The sequence below is a fragment of the Onychostoma macrolepis genome, chromosome 03, assembly GCF_012432095.1.
Source record: "Onychostoma macrolepis isolate SWU-2019 chromosome 03, ASM1243209v1, whole genome shotgun sequence".
NCBI classification, from domain to species: domain Eukaryota; kingdom Metazoa; phylum Chordata; class Actinopteri; order Cypriniformes; family Cyprinidae; genus Onychostoma; species Onychostoma macrolepis.
Window position 1 is genome coordinate 39534088 of NC_081157.1, and position 16223 is coordinate 39550310.

At 37.6% G+C, this 16223-nt stretch overlaps 2 protein-coding genes across 4 annotated transcripts; one reads left to right on the plus strand and one right to left on the minus strand.

Moving 5' to 3' along the window:
- Window positions 1-34: 34 nt before the first annotated feature.
- nudt9 (nudix (nucleoside diphosphate linked moiety X)-type motif 9) lies at window positions 35-5199 on the minus strand. 3 transcript variants are annotated; one of them, XM_058768697.1, is made up of 9 exons: window positions 3558-3880; window positions 3354-3429; window positions 3047-3280; window positions 2716-2805; window positions 2533-2619; window positions 2269-2380; window positions 1982-2128; window positions 1108-1192; window positions 35-991 (listed from the first exon to the last, which is right to left on the minus strand). In XM_058768697.1, exons 3-9 carry the CDS (start codon window positions 3277-3279, stop codon window positions 846-848), a joined length of 900 nt encoding a protein of 299 aa, XP_058624680.1. In that variant the 5' UTR covers window position 3280; window positions 3354-3429; window positions 3558-3880; the 3' UTR covers window positions 35-845. The 3 variants fall into 3 exon arrangements, with proteins under 3 accessions (XP_058624680.1, XP_058624681.1, XP_058624679.1); XM_058768698.1 differs by lacking the exons at window positions 3354-3429; window positions 3558-3880 and adding an exon at window positions 5069-5199; XM_058768696.1 differs by lacking the exon at window positions 3354-3429.
- mapk3 (mitogen-activated protein kinase 3) lies at window positions 5193-15457 on the plus strand. Its single transcript, XM_058768694.1, has 9 exons — window positions 5193-5628; window positions 7312-7494; window positions 7602-7791; window positions 8154-8270; window positions 8352-8466; window positions 9585-9716; window positions 10046-10155; window positions 10272-10400; window positions 12976-15457. Exons 1-8 carry the CDS (start codon window positions 5363-5365, stop codon window positions 10389-10391), a joined length of 1233 nt encoding a protein of 410 aa, XP_058624677.1. The 5' UTR covers window positions 5193-5362; the 3' UTR covers window positions 10392-10400; window positions 12976-15457.
- Window positions 15458-16223: the final 766 nt, after the last annotated feature.

Genomic DNA, 16223 nt, shown 5'->3' on the forward strand with positions numbered 1-16223 from the left:
AGAAAAACTGGAAGCATCCGAAACAACCTGTATGAACTGATTTTTTTTTTTTTTTGTGCTGGCCAACTTTTATCTGCGCAACATTCAGTACTTCTGTGAATGGACCGGTTACAGCATTTACTGCCTGTTTCTCATTAGCCTTCACATTCCTTCCTCATTACAAATGTTTTTCTGACATCTCGTAAAATGTATTTGAACCTGTTTCGACTGTCCCTAATTACGTGGTAGTTTTGTATTTTCAAACTGGTGATATTTTTTCCAACAAAAAGAATAAAATGTGTGGGTTTATATATTTGTATAAATCTACAAAAAAATTAGCATATCCACAAACTTGCACTTAGTTTTTAATATGCAGCTGCTTGTATTTATATAGCCAGTGTTCCATATTTGTGATCATTTAGCACTGATAAAAATGTTTGTAATCAAAAAGGTAAAACAACATGCATAAGTGTAAGATGTTTTTTTTTTTCTTTTGGTTATTACAGAAAAAGTCATGCACAACCTGACAAAGTTCTTTAGTAGTGTTCAGTTCAGAGTGATAGGGAAAACTTAAATAATCCTTATGCCTCCATTTTCAGTAGCCATGCTTTATAATATGGATATTAAGAAAGTGTACATGTAATTGAGGTTAACTTTTGGTTTATTGTAATTCGTTTGTTGGCAGTGTTGTGGCAAATGGTTCGTACTTCATATTAATATGTGCCAGCACCAGAACTGATTTTCCTGGTTTGCATTTAAAATATGTATCCAAGCTGCACATCTTAATATGCGTCACTTAAATTAGACACATACAAAGATTTCCTTCATTTATGTTAAAGCAGAAAGGCACTTTTTACTATTTTCTGTTACCAGTGTGCATGTCTTTCCTTCGCAACTGTCTCTAGGAAAAGCAAGTGATTCGCATAAAGGGCCAGAGAGGAGTCAACATCAATCCAGCTCACTTGACCTGCGTCATCACCTGCTTGCAATGGAAGCTCACTCACACTATTGCCTAGATAGAAAGAATTTAATTAAATATATGGCATAGAACAACAGAGTTCTTTACTCAGTCTATAACATATCATCCCAAATATTATCAATAGTATTTCATCAATACACTGTTTTTACCTGATTCATCATGGAAATTCACTGCAACTGTCTCCATCCAAGCATTATCTGTGTTTCTTGGATCATCTACATAACCTTTATACACCTATAGGAAAAAAAGATGCTGTGTTATAGCAATACAAGGTACAGTCATGTTTAACGTTGTTTTGTAAAATACTGTGAGTGAAATCCAGTAATTGCAACAGGAATCTGTGTGATCTGGTTTTCATGAGTGTTAAATTTGATCACACAAATTCACTGTGTTGGCCAACAGGTTTAAAAGTCGCTATAGGTTTTTTTTGCCTGCAAAACTTTACTGGAAGTTTGCCAATTTGACCACACGGTTTTGTTTTGGTTTGCTTTTTCTTTTTTTACATATATAAATGTAATTTAAAATGGGAAACAGTTCAAAAAGACTGTGTTCACATTTTTATGGAAACTGCAAAACACTACCGTTCAAAGTTTTGTGGTAAGAAAAAAACTAATGGTTTTATTCAGTAATGACAACATTTACGATGTTGCAAAATATTTCTATTTCAAAGAAGTCGAATAAGTTGATAAGTGTCTATTCATAAAAGAAACCTTGAAAAATTTTATCAATTTCCATAATATGAAGTAGCACAGTATGAAGTGTCTTGAGCACCAAATCAGCATATTAGAATGATTTCTGATCATGTGACACTTAATGGCTGTTGAATCACAGGAATAAACTGCATTATAAAATACATTAAAATAGAAAACAGCTTTTAAATGGTAATAATCTCTCACAATAATACTGTTTTTCTGTATTTTTCATCAAATAAATGCAGCCTAGGTGAGCATAAGAGACCTCTTTCAAAGCCATTTATATATCATAATTATTCCAAATCATTGAAGTGTAATCGCATGGTCTCACCTGAAGACCTACTGAGTTGAAAAGCTCAGTGATTCGCTTTTGGATCTTTTCCCTCTCACTTGGAGATGCCTGCAGAGAGTTCAATGCCTCTTCTGAGAACTCGCGCTGCAGTGTTTGAGAAATGCGCTCTCCAGGGTCCACCATTCCCTGAACACACAACAACAATTATCATAACCATCTGTGAGCATATTAGCAGAATTAATTTTTAAAAACCTCACCCCACAGATGCTTCTCACTCAAAATAACCATTCTGAACATTTAAAACAAGCACTGAGGTTCATACTCACCCCTGGGATGGCCCATTCGCCACAGTCCAACCTCTTGATGGACACAAATTGCAGCACAGGTAGTTGAGAGTTAGTGCGGTGGACACGCTGTCCCGTAGAGTCCCTTTTCCACCTGTATGAGGCCAAAGGAAACTGGAATGAGTTTTCAAGCATGTTTTACACACATAATTCCTTGCATGCATGGAATGGTTAAATCGGTTAATTGGGAAAGAGTTTACAGGTAAAAAGGTAGGTTTCTATTTATTACGACACACATTGTAGTACCTGGTAACTATTGGATCAGCGGCGTGGTTTGGACCCCACCTTCCCAGTAATCCTCGGCCCTCCAGCCCAGTTCTTCCATGTGGATTACTGAGGATGATTTACGGTGAGTATTAAACAGGAAAGGAAGCATTGTAAACATTACAATTATTGAAATATTTTGGATGATCTAGTACTTGGACTCACAGTGGTTTGCCATTCTGGATACGATACGGGCCCTCATGGCTTCTCCTGTCCACAGATCCATCCAAAGAATTGAACTGTGGGGAAAATGCACTAAAGAAAGCATAAAAAGATTTTTTTTTTTAAACATATTTCAAAACATTACCAGGAATATGATCATCACTATAATTCTCTTGTGGTACACCAATTATTATTTTTTTCTAATCATAGAATTTGCAGTCTAATTTTTTTTTTAGGGTTGCAATTTATTGTAGAAATAAAAATAATATATGCCAAACATAAATAAAATAATTAAGTAAATTTAATATTATTTGTTTATTTATTTTGTACTCACCCAATCTCTGGGTCAGCCCAAACAGGCTTTTTCAGCACAGTGGGGGCGGTATAGTTAACGGGGCTGTACTGGGGCCAGTCTGTGTCCCAGTCTAGTTTATCATCCGGGACGGGGAAGCGGCGTGTGTCGGAGCCGGGATATACCGGACAGCGAGCCTTAACGTGCGCGGCAGGAGACATGTTGACAGATGTTGATGAACAGAGACTGGGAATGCGGCTAATGGCGTTCTTCATACTGAAAATTGGTTGAAAGAAACTATTACTTTAACCTTTAAGTCGCAATTGCACAAGTCACTGATGTAGCCTACCTTTAAAAAATAATTTCCGTAACGGAGCGTTTTTTTGTTTTTCCATTTTAAAACTCACAAGTCAAACAAGAGAGCACTACAAGAGAAAGAACATTAAAGAACAAGAAAATCTGTCGATTACACATCTGTCAAGCGTGTGTGTTGTGTCACAACTACAGCTTTGGAATTTAAATTAATTTTAATTATTACATTCATTTTACATACCAGACTCCACTTGTGCCAGCAGCGTAAGGAAGCCCAATAAGACTAAGCGCTACATGCACCGATGCAACCCAGTTACGGGAAACTGCTTTCATTCCAAAACAATCTATAAACCCAGAGCTGCTGCAGTAACCAGGAAGTGATGAGAGCCCAGCCCAGCCTTCTCGGTGACGCAAGTCATGCGACTCGCTGTGGCTGCTGTGCTGTACATGCAAACCTCTCTAGTACTACATTACACATTTCTTAAATGGGAAATTTGTACAGTGTAAGTCAGTGGTTTTCAATCCACTGCTCTGCACATTTTGCATGTCTCCCTTATCTGACACACTCATTTGAGTTCATGGAGCTCTTTATGAGCTGATGATCTGAATCAGGTGTGTAAATTAGAGAGACATGCAAAATGTGCAGAGCTGTGGGTCCCCAGGAACAAGTCTGAAAAACACTGGTGTAAGTTAGTCGACCCAATATTATGGGCACAATTAATGCTTTTTGAGACCGTGAAGTGAACATGCGTTTGTTTAAATGCATCAAATTATAAATAAGATTCAAATGCGGAGGGTTAAATATGTCTGAAATCAAATGATTACAAAATATCATGATCCATCACCTTTAAATAATAATAAGCACCATCATCATCTTATTATTATTATTAAGGTGGTAGATCATGATATTTTGTAGTCATTTCCCAATTTGACATAATTATATTTTATATATCTATCTATCTATCTATCTATCTATCTAGTCAAACAAAAATTATTTAATTACACCAGATATTATTTTTGATATATTTTGTACTAGTGGGTGCAGGACACTGTAGTTCATTTATGTAAGTGAGGATAGCAAAATAAAGTAAACTGTGATATATTATACCCAAAAATTCTTCATACAGTGGACTACCAGTAAAACTGATCAAATTTGGGACCAGAAATTATTCAAACACTTTAATAAACCATTTTATTTTCTTCTTTAATTGCTAATGCAACCTTTATACACCACAGACTGAACAAAATTAAGCATTGCTTGGAAATTGGTTGACCTATGTTGGTATTATCTGATTGTGTACTTACATTTAACAGCTTACAGCTATTCAACCCAATGCATTACATGCCTTTCTATCAAAGTTATCTGACATTATCAAGATTAATTTGTTCTGACACAGTTTAACCTATGAGTTTAACTCTGAGTTCTTGTCATATATATATATATATATATATATATATATATATAAAACCATTTTCTAAACTATAGCAAATAAACTGTGATAATGTGAGAAATGTTGAAGGTGTCTGAATAAATTTTGGTTTAACTGTATGTGTGTGTGTGTGTGTGTGTGTTTAGGTAAAATATATGTAATTATGAGAGAAAATGATGCCTGTTTTTGTTCCAGTGCTAAATGTTCAGATGATGGAAAATATGTCGAGTTCGTGTTTATCTCACACTTCAGCATAGCCTCTTCTCCTTTTCGCTGTTTTTTTTTTCCAACCACAAACTGTAAATCTCGCCGGAGGGCCTACCGTAGCCGTGGGAGGAGGCATGCAGCGCACCCACTCGAGCAGCCCCGGCTTTCCACGCGCAGCGCGCGCCCCGGCTGATGCACATGAGAAGTGCGCGCTCGCTCGCGCTCGCGCTCCGTTTAGATGCTCGCATCCACAGGGGGGCCTTGACCGACTCCTCTTCCACTGGCAGCAGAGCGCACCGTATAACGGCAGCCTTTGCGATCCAATAACCCTGTCTTTGATCTGAAGGCAAATAGGAGGCCCCTGTCCTCCAGAGACTGCGCGAAGGCGACTGATTTGCGGACAGAAGCGATGGCGGATTCGGGCAGCAGAGCGGCGTTGGCCGATTCGGGCAGCAGAGCGGCGTTGGCCGATTCGGGCAGCAGAGCGGCGTTGGCCGAAGCCGCGGGCTCGAGTAGCAGCGCCGCCGGGGCTGGAGCAGCCGTCGCGGCCGGGGGAGCTAATGGAGCGGCGGGATTCAAGACCGGCCTGGAGTCGGTGAAGGGACAAAATTTTGACGTTGGCCCCCGATACACCGATCTCCAGTACATCGGTGAGGGGGCCTATGGGATGGTCTGGTAAGCGGAAACTGCTCGTTTTTGCCGTCGCACACGTTGTTTGGAGATATTGTTGGATCGGGGAGAGAATTAATGGGCTGATAACGTTACAGATCAGCTCTTCGTAGTAAAGAAAAAGGGTGTTGATTCTCTGAAAGCCTGTGCCATTCCGCATTCACTTTTCACAGACAGAAAATAAAATATACACGGCGTTTCAAAAGCAACAGAATCATTTTCTCCGCTCAACAAGTTTCCTTGCATATCCTTCCTAGAATCTTAGGGCTAACAATAGATTGCGAGTAATGCATTGGATTAAATCCCATTTCTTCAGCACTGGCTGTGTTAGAAAGCATTACGAGCTGCCTACATAAACAGTGTTTTTTGGCATCGTGTAGGATCGTTCAAAAATGCTGTCTAGCTCGCTAGATTTCAAACACAGGCAGTGTCTCGCTGCATGCGTTTTACATGTTATTGAGAGCTCTCGATGAGTTTAGATGTTGAATGTCACTTGTCAATCGAGATTTTAGGAGTGTGTTTTGTTGTTTGTAGTGTGAAACTGCGTGCTAGTGTTGTTGGCTCCACCGCTAGCAATCTGACATCTCACTCCGAGCTCGTCAAACAGGCGTGGTTACGCTGCGGCCAAATGTGGATGAAGAGGCTTAGCAAACATTTCTGCGGTTTTTATAGAAATAAGTTCCCACCGTTTTTGAGATGTCAACTCAGCCGCCGATAAGTTTTGGTTAAAAGATGATGAAATATATAAGGTGCAGAATTCAGAGCTGTGCGCGTTGCTCTGTCCTCCATCCTCAAAATGACTGTCAAGTTTTGCTGGAGGATGTAAACAAACCCCCTGTAATAAAACACAAAGGCCTTCTATGGAAATCTTTGGGTAGGGCTATCAGACAGCGGCATAGTGAGCAAAATGTATGAAGAATCAGATACTAGCTATTTTCCACAAGTACAGTGCACTTAGTAGTTTTAAACACATCGAATATATGTAAAATGGGGATTTTGGCCTGTCCCATCTGAGAGATTTTCTTAACATATCTAACAATTAAAAATCATACAAAAAAAATTTAAATGATCAAAATTGATGTTATTTTGGTGTTTTGAATTTGTTTATTTTAAACATTTGTACGTTTTAAAAATAATTTATTAAAACAATGTCCTAAAACTGGGACAGCTTGGTGAAAAGACAAGTGAATGATCTTATTTTGTTTAAATTGTAATTATTTATTTATTTACACATTTATAGATGGTGTATGTCAAGCCTAACATGCTGCAACTTGTTTTACCTTTAAGTCTTTTCATTTTTGGGAACCATTTTAACTGCAAACCAACATATGGTCACCCCCTCCTCCCACTTTAAAAAACAGTCTTTATTTAAAGTCTTTATTTTTAAAAAAAATTAAATATATGTAAAATGTTTTTAAAATGTTCATTTAAAATGACAAATTAGCTAAAACACACACAGCAGGGATTTAAACAATTTATACACGTCTCGTATAAATATGAATAATTCTTATCATAGCCTTAGCGTTCAGGATTTTTCTAAAGTTTAAGCACCTCTGTTCACTTTTTTTTTTAAAAACATTATTCTCAATGCTATATGAGCTAAGTATGTGTTCACAAGCTTGTATGAGAGAGAATTTTTTTTTATACTCCCTCCTCTCATCCCACCATCTCTTTCCCTGCTGTCCGCAGCTCAGCTTTTGATAATGTGAATAAGATCCGAGTGGCCATTAAGAAGATCAGTCCGTTTGAACACCAGACCTACTGCCAGCGCACCCTAAGGGAGATCAAAATCCTCCTGCGGTTCCGTCACGAGAACATCATTGGCATCAATGACATCCTGAGAGCGCGTCGCATCGACTATATGAGGGATGTGTATCCTTAAACATGCACACAATGCACTATGTTGAATTGTTGTACATACCATTGTATATTGGAGATTTTGGACAGTGTTGTGCTGTAGTTCTTTAACTGCATTTCAGCTACATCGTACAGGACCTGATGGAGACCGACCTTTACAAATTGCTGAAGACACAGCAGCTCAGCAACGACCATATCTGCTACTTTCTGTACCAGATCCTGCGAGGGCTGAAGTACATTCACTCTGCCAATGTGCTGCACAGAGACTTGAAGCCCTCGAACCTTCTCATCAACACCACCTGTGACCTCAAGGTCAGAAAAGCCACACAGGTTTTCCCGAAGAATGAAACTCCAAACATAAAACTCTAGTTCTTAATATAAATAGCAGTGTTTAGTAAACCATTGACAATGACACAGAAGCTTCAAACAGATAACCTGACATTAAAAAGTAAATATGAAACCTAATGTGAAATGGAAATCGTTTTGTAAGCGATCTATTTCAGTGCAGATATTTTGAGAAACGCAGGACCAAATTTAGTAATGTAGTTCTTGTGCTTTGTTTAATCTTAAAGCAGTGATCCTAGTGAAGCTAAAAATAGAAATGAGGGGCTTTTTAAAGCAGAATTGCATGTTGCAGAGTTGTATGGAGGATAATTACATTTCCTCACCCATAGATCTGTGACTTTGGGCTGGCACGGATAGCCGACCCAGAACATGACCACACCGGATTCCTCACAGAGTATGTGGCTACTCGCTGGTACCGTGCTCCTGAGATCATGCTCAACTCCAAGGTATGTCCATGTGTCTGTGTCGTTAGCATTTAACATATTAACTGGATGCATGTTTTAACATTCTCTCTCTTAATGTTGCAGGGCTACACCAAGTCTATTGATATTTGGTCTGTGGGTTGCATCCTAGCTGAGATGTTGTCCAACAGACCCATCTTCCCTGGAAAGCATTATCTGGACCAGCTCAACCACATTTTGGGTAAGAACTTGTGCTTAATGCTCATTGGAATTTCCCCATTTTCTGACTCATTCGGATTCATTTTCTGCGGTACCTGAAGCACAATATAGAAAAGAAAAAAACTTTTATGTTGCAACTGCATGCAGCACGGAGAGTGCTGTGTTATGACTCAATGACACACTGTATCAGTGAGGGCAGGAAACACTCTGTAGAGGATAGACTGTCAGCTTCTGAACAGTGTGCAGTGTCATTATCAGCCACTTCCTGGTTTCAAGGAACATATTAAACGGCAACAGCAACAACTGTTTATGACATTGATAATAATAAGAAATGTTTCTTGAGCACCAAATCGGCATATTAGATTAGAGATTATGATTTCTGTAGGATCATGAAGACTGGAATAATAGCTGATGAAAATTCAGCTTTGCTATCACAGGAATAAATTACACTTTAAAATATATTCAAAAAGAAAACAGTCATTTTAAATTGTTGTAATGTCTCATAATATTACTTTTTTTTTTTTTTTTTGATCAATTAAAGGCAGCCTTTGTGGGCATAAAGAGACAACTTTTAAAAGCATTAAAAAACCTTACCAACTCCAAACTTTTGAACACTGTATTTTTGCATGTTCTGCTTTTGACGTTATTACATATTGACAATTAATTTTATTATGCATTTAATTGTATTATTATATTTAAGTGGCAACCCAGCACAGTGCCAAACATGTTTATCATATAACAGCTTTTATTTAGCAGCATATAGTTTTGATTATGGTTTGAAAATATTCCATTAAGATTTTGAATGAATTTATGCCAAAATACTGTTTTGAGTCGACGCACAGCTTTTGAAGTGTATTCAGAAGTATTTTCTACTCCCTTGAAAAGTTGATATTATTTCTTTTTTTTGTCTTAACTATGCATAATAAAAGGTTAGTTGCATTTTATTATTTCCATTAGCATTGTTTTCTTCCCTGCTGTCCGTGACCTATCAAGGCTGCTTTCCCATGGAAACCATGGTTCCCATAGACCATGGAAACAATGGTTTTCAGTTGAGGACCACTTCATTGTTGTTATTTGATCCATTTGGGAATGCAAGCACATTGTTAATTTTATGATCATTTTTCCTGCCCCATCAACCAGGTATTTTGGGCTCCCCCTCTCAAGATGATCTGAACTGCATCATCAACATGAAGGCCAGGAACTACCTCCAGTCTCTACCCCAGAAACCGAAAATCCCATGGAGCAAGCTGTTCCCCAAAGCAGACAACAAAGGTAAGTGCACACATTAGGATGTTTGTGAAATGATATGTAGAGGGGTCTGGCAGTAGCTGTCTCAAGTGTGTGTGTGAGAGAGAGTGTGGGAGTACTGAACAAATGTGGGTGTCAACAAATGGTCTTTTGATAGTCTGACTGCATTGTCCAAGTATGTTTAATAAAACGTTGGCAGGGAAGACATCCTTGTATGCTTTCTCTCTGTTGTGACTATGGTTGTGCATGATTTGTAGGTTGTATGTTAGAACTAGTGAATAAGTTGCTTTGTAATCATAAATTTAACATAGAAGAGTGAAACGTCTTTATGTACTTTTACCATTGCATTTCAGCTCTGGATTTATTGGACCGCATGTTAACCTTTAACCCCATCAAACGTATAACTGTGGAGGAAGCACTGGCCCACCCATACCTGGAGCAGTACTATGACCCCTCTGATGAGGTATCTGTCTTTCCCCTCTCCATCATTTCTGTGTCGCACCTCTTCAGTCTGTCATCTGTACAATCCCATATCCGTTAGTTAAGCCTAACAGCATTTTGCATTGTTTGCAAATTTAGCCGGTGGCTGAGGAGCCCTTCACTTTCAACATGGAGCTGGACGACCTTCCTAAAGAGAAACTGAAAGAGCTCATCTTTGAGGAGACGGCACGCTTCCAGGCCAACTACCAGGGCTCCTGAGAGGGACAGGTACAAACACGCATGCACATGTCAAATGACCAAATCTTACAAGTGTGAGAAACGTTAATGTATTTATATATAGTAGTATTATGGGTAATGGCCCGTTCACACCAAGGACGATAACTATAAAGATACAAACGATACAAACATTAACACCCAATCAGAATCAATCCTACTATAACGAGCTCGAGAATTTAAAGCAGCAGGCGAGTGTGCGCTTAGAATAAACAAACGATATTGTTTGCTGGTGTGGACGCTAATATCTTTATCTTTATAGTTATTGTTCTTGGTGTGAATGGGGCTTAAGACGTGCAAGAAAGAAATAACAGAGGTTAAGAGCAGTGACTAAGACAAGTCATATGAAGCAGTTAAAGACATAGTTCACCCAAAAATGAATTGATGGCAATTTAACTCACCCTCATGACTTGTATGACTGATTTTCATCCACAAAACATGAAATAAGATATTTATAAAAATATTTACACTGCCCTGTTAAATAAAAGGCATATGGTGACCAGGGGTTGTCAAGCTTGCAAAAAAAAAAAATAATAATTAAAATAGTGACACATGCACTGTATTTGTGTAAGAGACTTAAATGGTTATTTTCTAATTTTATTTGTGCATATTCATATTTGGTAAGTCTTTAGTTACTATATCAATCCATTTATTTAGTTACTATATCACTATTTCAATCCATGTGTAATACATTTTAATGCACATAGGGCTGCACGATATAACGTTTCAGCATCGATATCGCAATGTCCGCATCCTCGATAGTCACATCGCAGGATGTGCGACCTTTAGTATACTGATCGTTATTATTTATTCTGATCGTTTTCTTTGCTCACACACAGACACTGTGTCTACACCGGACGCGACAGTCGTGTCGTGTCGCGTCGCGCAGCAACATCTGCTCACTGGATATATCAAAGCATTCATTACAAATCATTTGAAGTTTGTGTCAGTATGTCATAAACGAGGCATCAGTTTACTGTCAGGGATTTGTGTCGCGCCACATTTTGTTGCGTCGTGCCCATGATGAGAGCAACTCAGATGCATGTGAACACTGAATTCCGTTCACTTCCGCCTCTATTTGTGCCTGTAATGACACATACGCGCGAAATTGTGTCAAAATGCATGTCTCTACAAGTATCCTTGTAAACACAGTTCCTTATGTTTTAGGTGAAGGTAAACAATTGAGAAAGAAAATGGATGTGTAATAGTATAGGCTGGTTCACAGAGGTTTAATGTTCCACCTTTCTGTGTCATGAATGTTTACACTACTCTTAATTTATACAGTGAAGACCATGCAGTGTTATTTTACATGTGATTATCAATTTCTGTACCGGAATACTGTTAGACTTACCTGAAAAATATAAAGCACTGTTTATTTCATTTGTATCTTTGTTCTATTATATTTATCTATGCTTGTAATTTGTCTATCTTCTATGCTGATTTACTCCCAATAATATCACCCCAATCATTGATTTATTTTTTCCAAATAGAGCTATTCAAAACATCTGATGAATATTTTTAATATCGCAATATATATAGCAGAAAAACAAAATATCGCAATATGAGTTTTTTCGTGCAGCCTTAAATACACATGTACAGATCAGATTCGATAACTATTCTTGCGTGAACTATTTCTACTTTTTTTTTTTTTTTGCATATTTAAAAATTATAACCAATACAAAAATTAAAACTGATATACAACATTTATCTTTATAATAATCAGCTTTTTTGTCTGTTCTGTATATTAACATACTGATAATTACTATGAAGATTATATAATTTCAGTGACTTTTTTTTTTTTTTCCAATGAAAGCAATTATCAAATTCTCCTTGAATTTTGTAAAGCTTTAAAGTCCCTGCACACTGAGTCCGAAATTTGTGCATGTTAAAAAATAAATACAACCTTGTGTTGTCAATCACGTTTACACGCTGCCTCCGAAACTTTCGTCCGTCACAAAAAAAAAATTCTGATTTGGGTTCGATTTTCTGCATTTTTCTCATCCTTAGCAAGCATTTTGAGAGGTGTTTTGACAATTCGGAGCCACCGAACAGGCGAATGCCAAATTTGATCCACTTTGTCCTGCAGCACGGAAATTGGTGGTGGTCTTTTTTTTTTTTTATACATGGCTCCAGTATTGCTAGCAAAGCATCATATTGAGCCACTGACATCCTGAAGTCAATTTGAATCGCCCGGGATAATCCCGCAGCTCCTTGATGAGGAGAGGGGACCTCTCCTTCCTCTCTACACTATCTCAGGATTGAATGGACCCAATATTTCCTCTTTCTTTTTCTCTTTTTAAGAAGGAAATCATCCTCACTGCTTGAAGACTCCATTTTGTATAGTTTTTTTTAATTGTTTCGCAATAGATTAATTAATACGCATCGGACTCGGTGTGCAAGGTTTCTGTGCTTGCCAAATTTTTATGATAATGAATGCGAAAAACGCATACGAAAATTTCAGTCTCAGTATGCAAGGACCTTTACTCTCGTTTGAAAAATTTCCATGCTTAAACCTGTTGATGTCCACTGATGGTCAATAATCTTTTTTTTGTTTGTTTGTTTTTTGCAGCCGTCACGGAGAATAACCGAGCAGCATGGAGTTTCAGATAAAGATAACTCCAGACAACCTGCGAAAACATATACATGCATATATACATAAAAAAAAAACAAGATAAAAAGACAAAAAATCTACATTTAAAAACTTCAGCTTTGTTTTATCTGTCCATCTCTCTTTCTCGCTGGGAAGCTGTACGCTAGTTTGGGCTTATAACATCTTATCATAACGCCATTAATGGGGGCCGTCAGACTCACTGTTCTCATCGCACACAGCACACAGCTCCTGCTTTCTGAAACAATTGCATCTTTCACCCTTTCTATCAATACCCTGCTTCTCTCTCTGTTTGTATCCGTCTCTTTCGAGGGTGTCTCTCTACTGGTCTGTGTTCCGGGTGTTTTTTTTTTTTTGTTTTTTTCATTCCACAGAGATGGAGAAAGAGAATCTCTACGATGGGCACTGACTGGTGTGTGTGTATATATAAGTGGTTTTGAGTTTCATTGGAGTATTGTACGTTGGCGATCTGTTTGTACACTGTAATTTGAACGTTGCGATCAGTTACAAATCGTGCTTTGTAATGTTGGGAATTTATATTTGAGTATCTTTTGAAATATAAAGTCGTTGCCTGTTTTTTTTTTTTTTTTTTTTTAATTCTTTCAAAGAGAAATTATGTTACGTTTAATGAGCTTGGACTTTTTTGTTTAGTTTTCTATTGTGAGGAAAAAGAAGTCTTGCTTTGGTTCTTGAGAAATGTATTGACAAACAGCGACAGGCAGGATGAACGGAGGAAAGCGAGCGAGATGGAATAGTATCATCTGCTGTAAAATATCATGTTCTACTGTTGAGAACTGAGACTTTTTCTTGCCAATGTTCTTGGGAAATTTAAGCCATCAGTATCATTTGTTTCTTTTAATGTTGGCTTCCTTTCCCTCTTTCTCCTCCTCTCGCTCGTCTGTTCATTTGCTGGAGGTTCTGTGGCGTGCAGACCTTCATTTCGCGTTTTTTGGGGGGGTTGATACTGATTTCTTTGTGAATAACAATAGTTGTCATTGGTTACCATGTCCATGGCTACTGTTGCCATGATTCCTTTCTGATAAGTCACACATAGTTCCCCACGGTCTGGCTTTGTTTGTCGCAGATGTCGGTCCCTTCCTCTTTTTCTTTCGCATCTTGTTTTGTTTTTCTTCACTTGTCCTGGAGTGATTGAGGAATCATAGCCAAGCTTAACACTTTCAGAGCCATAGCACATTTTTTCTCATTCCCTCCCTGTGATGTCAGAACTTTTCAAAGGGCTTTTCCACAGGGCTTGCTGACCTCATGCCTCTCCTGCCTGTGATTGGCTCACCTTGTGTTTATCTAGTCTCTAACTGACTTATTCTGCATGCGTTGCATCTTCGACGTAACTACCTGCCTTTATTTTACGTTTTCGGTGAGATGTCACCATTTTTCGATGCCGTTTTTAAAGAAACCGTCATTGCTTTTGGCCAATCATGGATGAGGAAAGCATGTTCAAGTGGGAAGAGTTAAAATGACACAGCGTGTAGCTGTTTTGCATAAATACAGGGTGTGATTTGCATAAATTAATTAACCCCCCGCCCCCCTGTGTAAAACCCCATTGAGACGAGCCCCAACTGCAGAGGAAATTCACCCCGCACGTCAATCACGGGACAGTTCTCAATCGGTGCACCTGCACTTTGTGTCTCATGACCAAACGTTTTGTTTTCGGTTCAGTTTTTAGTGCAATTTTAACGATTCCTGTGACGACAATTTCCTTGTTTTTGTTCCATCTTTTTTTCTTAATCCCCCGATTGTTAGGGTGAAATGTAACAGTCCCATGTCTATGTCTGTACGTTTGTCCCTTCCAACCAGAAGCTGCTCTTCTCTGCTTCCTCTTGAGGAGGGGAGATCGTCCCGCTCTGTGATCTGAGGGAAACAACTCATTACCAAGAAAAAGATTATTTATATTACTGTATTGTCAATGGCAATGACATGCTTATTGTGAATGGGACCATGGGGACTGTCAACAGTCTTACAGACACACACACACACACACACACACATGTATTCTCACATATAAACCTGCACGCATACAGTATATGATTTCAAAAGCCTGCAAAGGAGGCAGATATCATAATGTCCTTTTAATGGCTGTTATTATGATTATTGCTGGTGTTATATTGGTGAGGTCTTTTTTATTTTAAAACTGAAAAGGGATTTAAAAACTTTTGTCCTTTTTAAAGTATGTTTTGCATTTCTTTCATTTTGTTCGCTTTGGGTGTGAAAAATAATTGGCTGTTCACTCTTTCTGAAGTCTATTTTTTCCCTAAATCTTATAAGGAATTATTTTAAAAGATGATTAAACGATATGGGTAGATTGTCAAGAGAAATGAGCTATGGATGGTTATAGTCTATGTATATGCTTATGGGTATAATAAATTAAACAATTAACAAAAACAGAATTATATACATATATTAAATAAAATTCCTGATACTGTAAGTCTCTGTCTCGTGTTTTTTTTTGGGGGGGGGGGGGGGTTTTAAAGAATTGTTTTTTTTATTCTGCTTGACTGATTTTTACTAAAAAAGGGAAAGAAGAATAGAATTAAAATTTAATTTTTCAGCAAACACAAAAAATCCATTATATTTTAAAATAATCATACCATTTACCATCAATAACCAGTACTATGTATTTACATTGAGAAGTTTTTGTTTTCAAATGATCTTTTTTTTTTTTTTTTTTTAAATGCATATGTTCTTAAATTCATAAAAAGCATTACAGGTATTTTATGTTTTATTTAAAACCTAATTGCACATGTGACTAATTTAAATTGACTGCTCTGCTTGTGCACTTAAAATAATTAGATTTTTATTTGCACTTGATTTTTTTTTTAAATTGACACTCAAATACAGATCATTATCTTCTAATATGTTTGATAGATAATTATGTACTTTCCTCTGTCTAGTGAATAGTTAGAGGGCGTGTTCCATTTTCACAATACATGGGTGTAATAACATTAACAGTAACATTTCCCTTTAGTCATATTCCCTGATGTAATTTTTACATCAGGGGGGGATTGTTATCTGATTTCATGTGAAGGGAGTGGCATTGTGGCAATCAAAATAGACTTAATTTTCCTTAGGGATGGAAAAGTAAAGCATGAATGTGCATGTCAATTTTAAGCCAAGCAAAGGTAAACTTTAACAGAAGTTAATGTTTCATTAATTTTATGGCTAATGAATGGACTAATATTCTCCTCCAAATT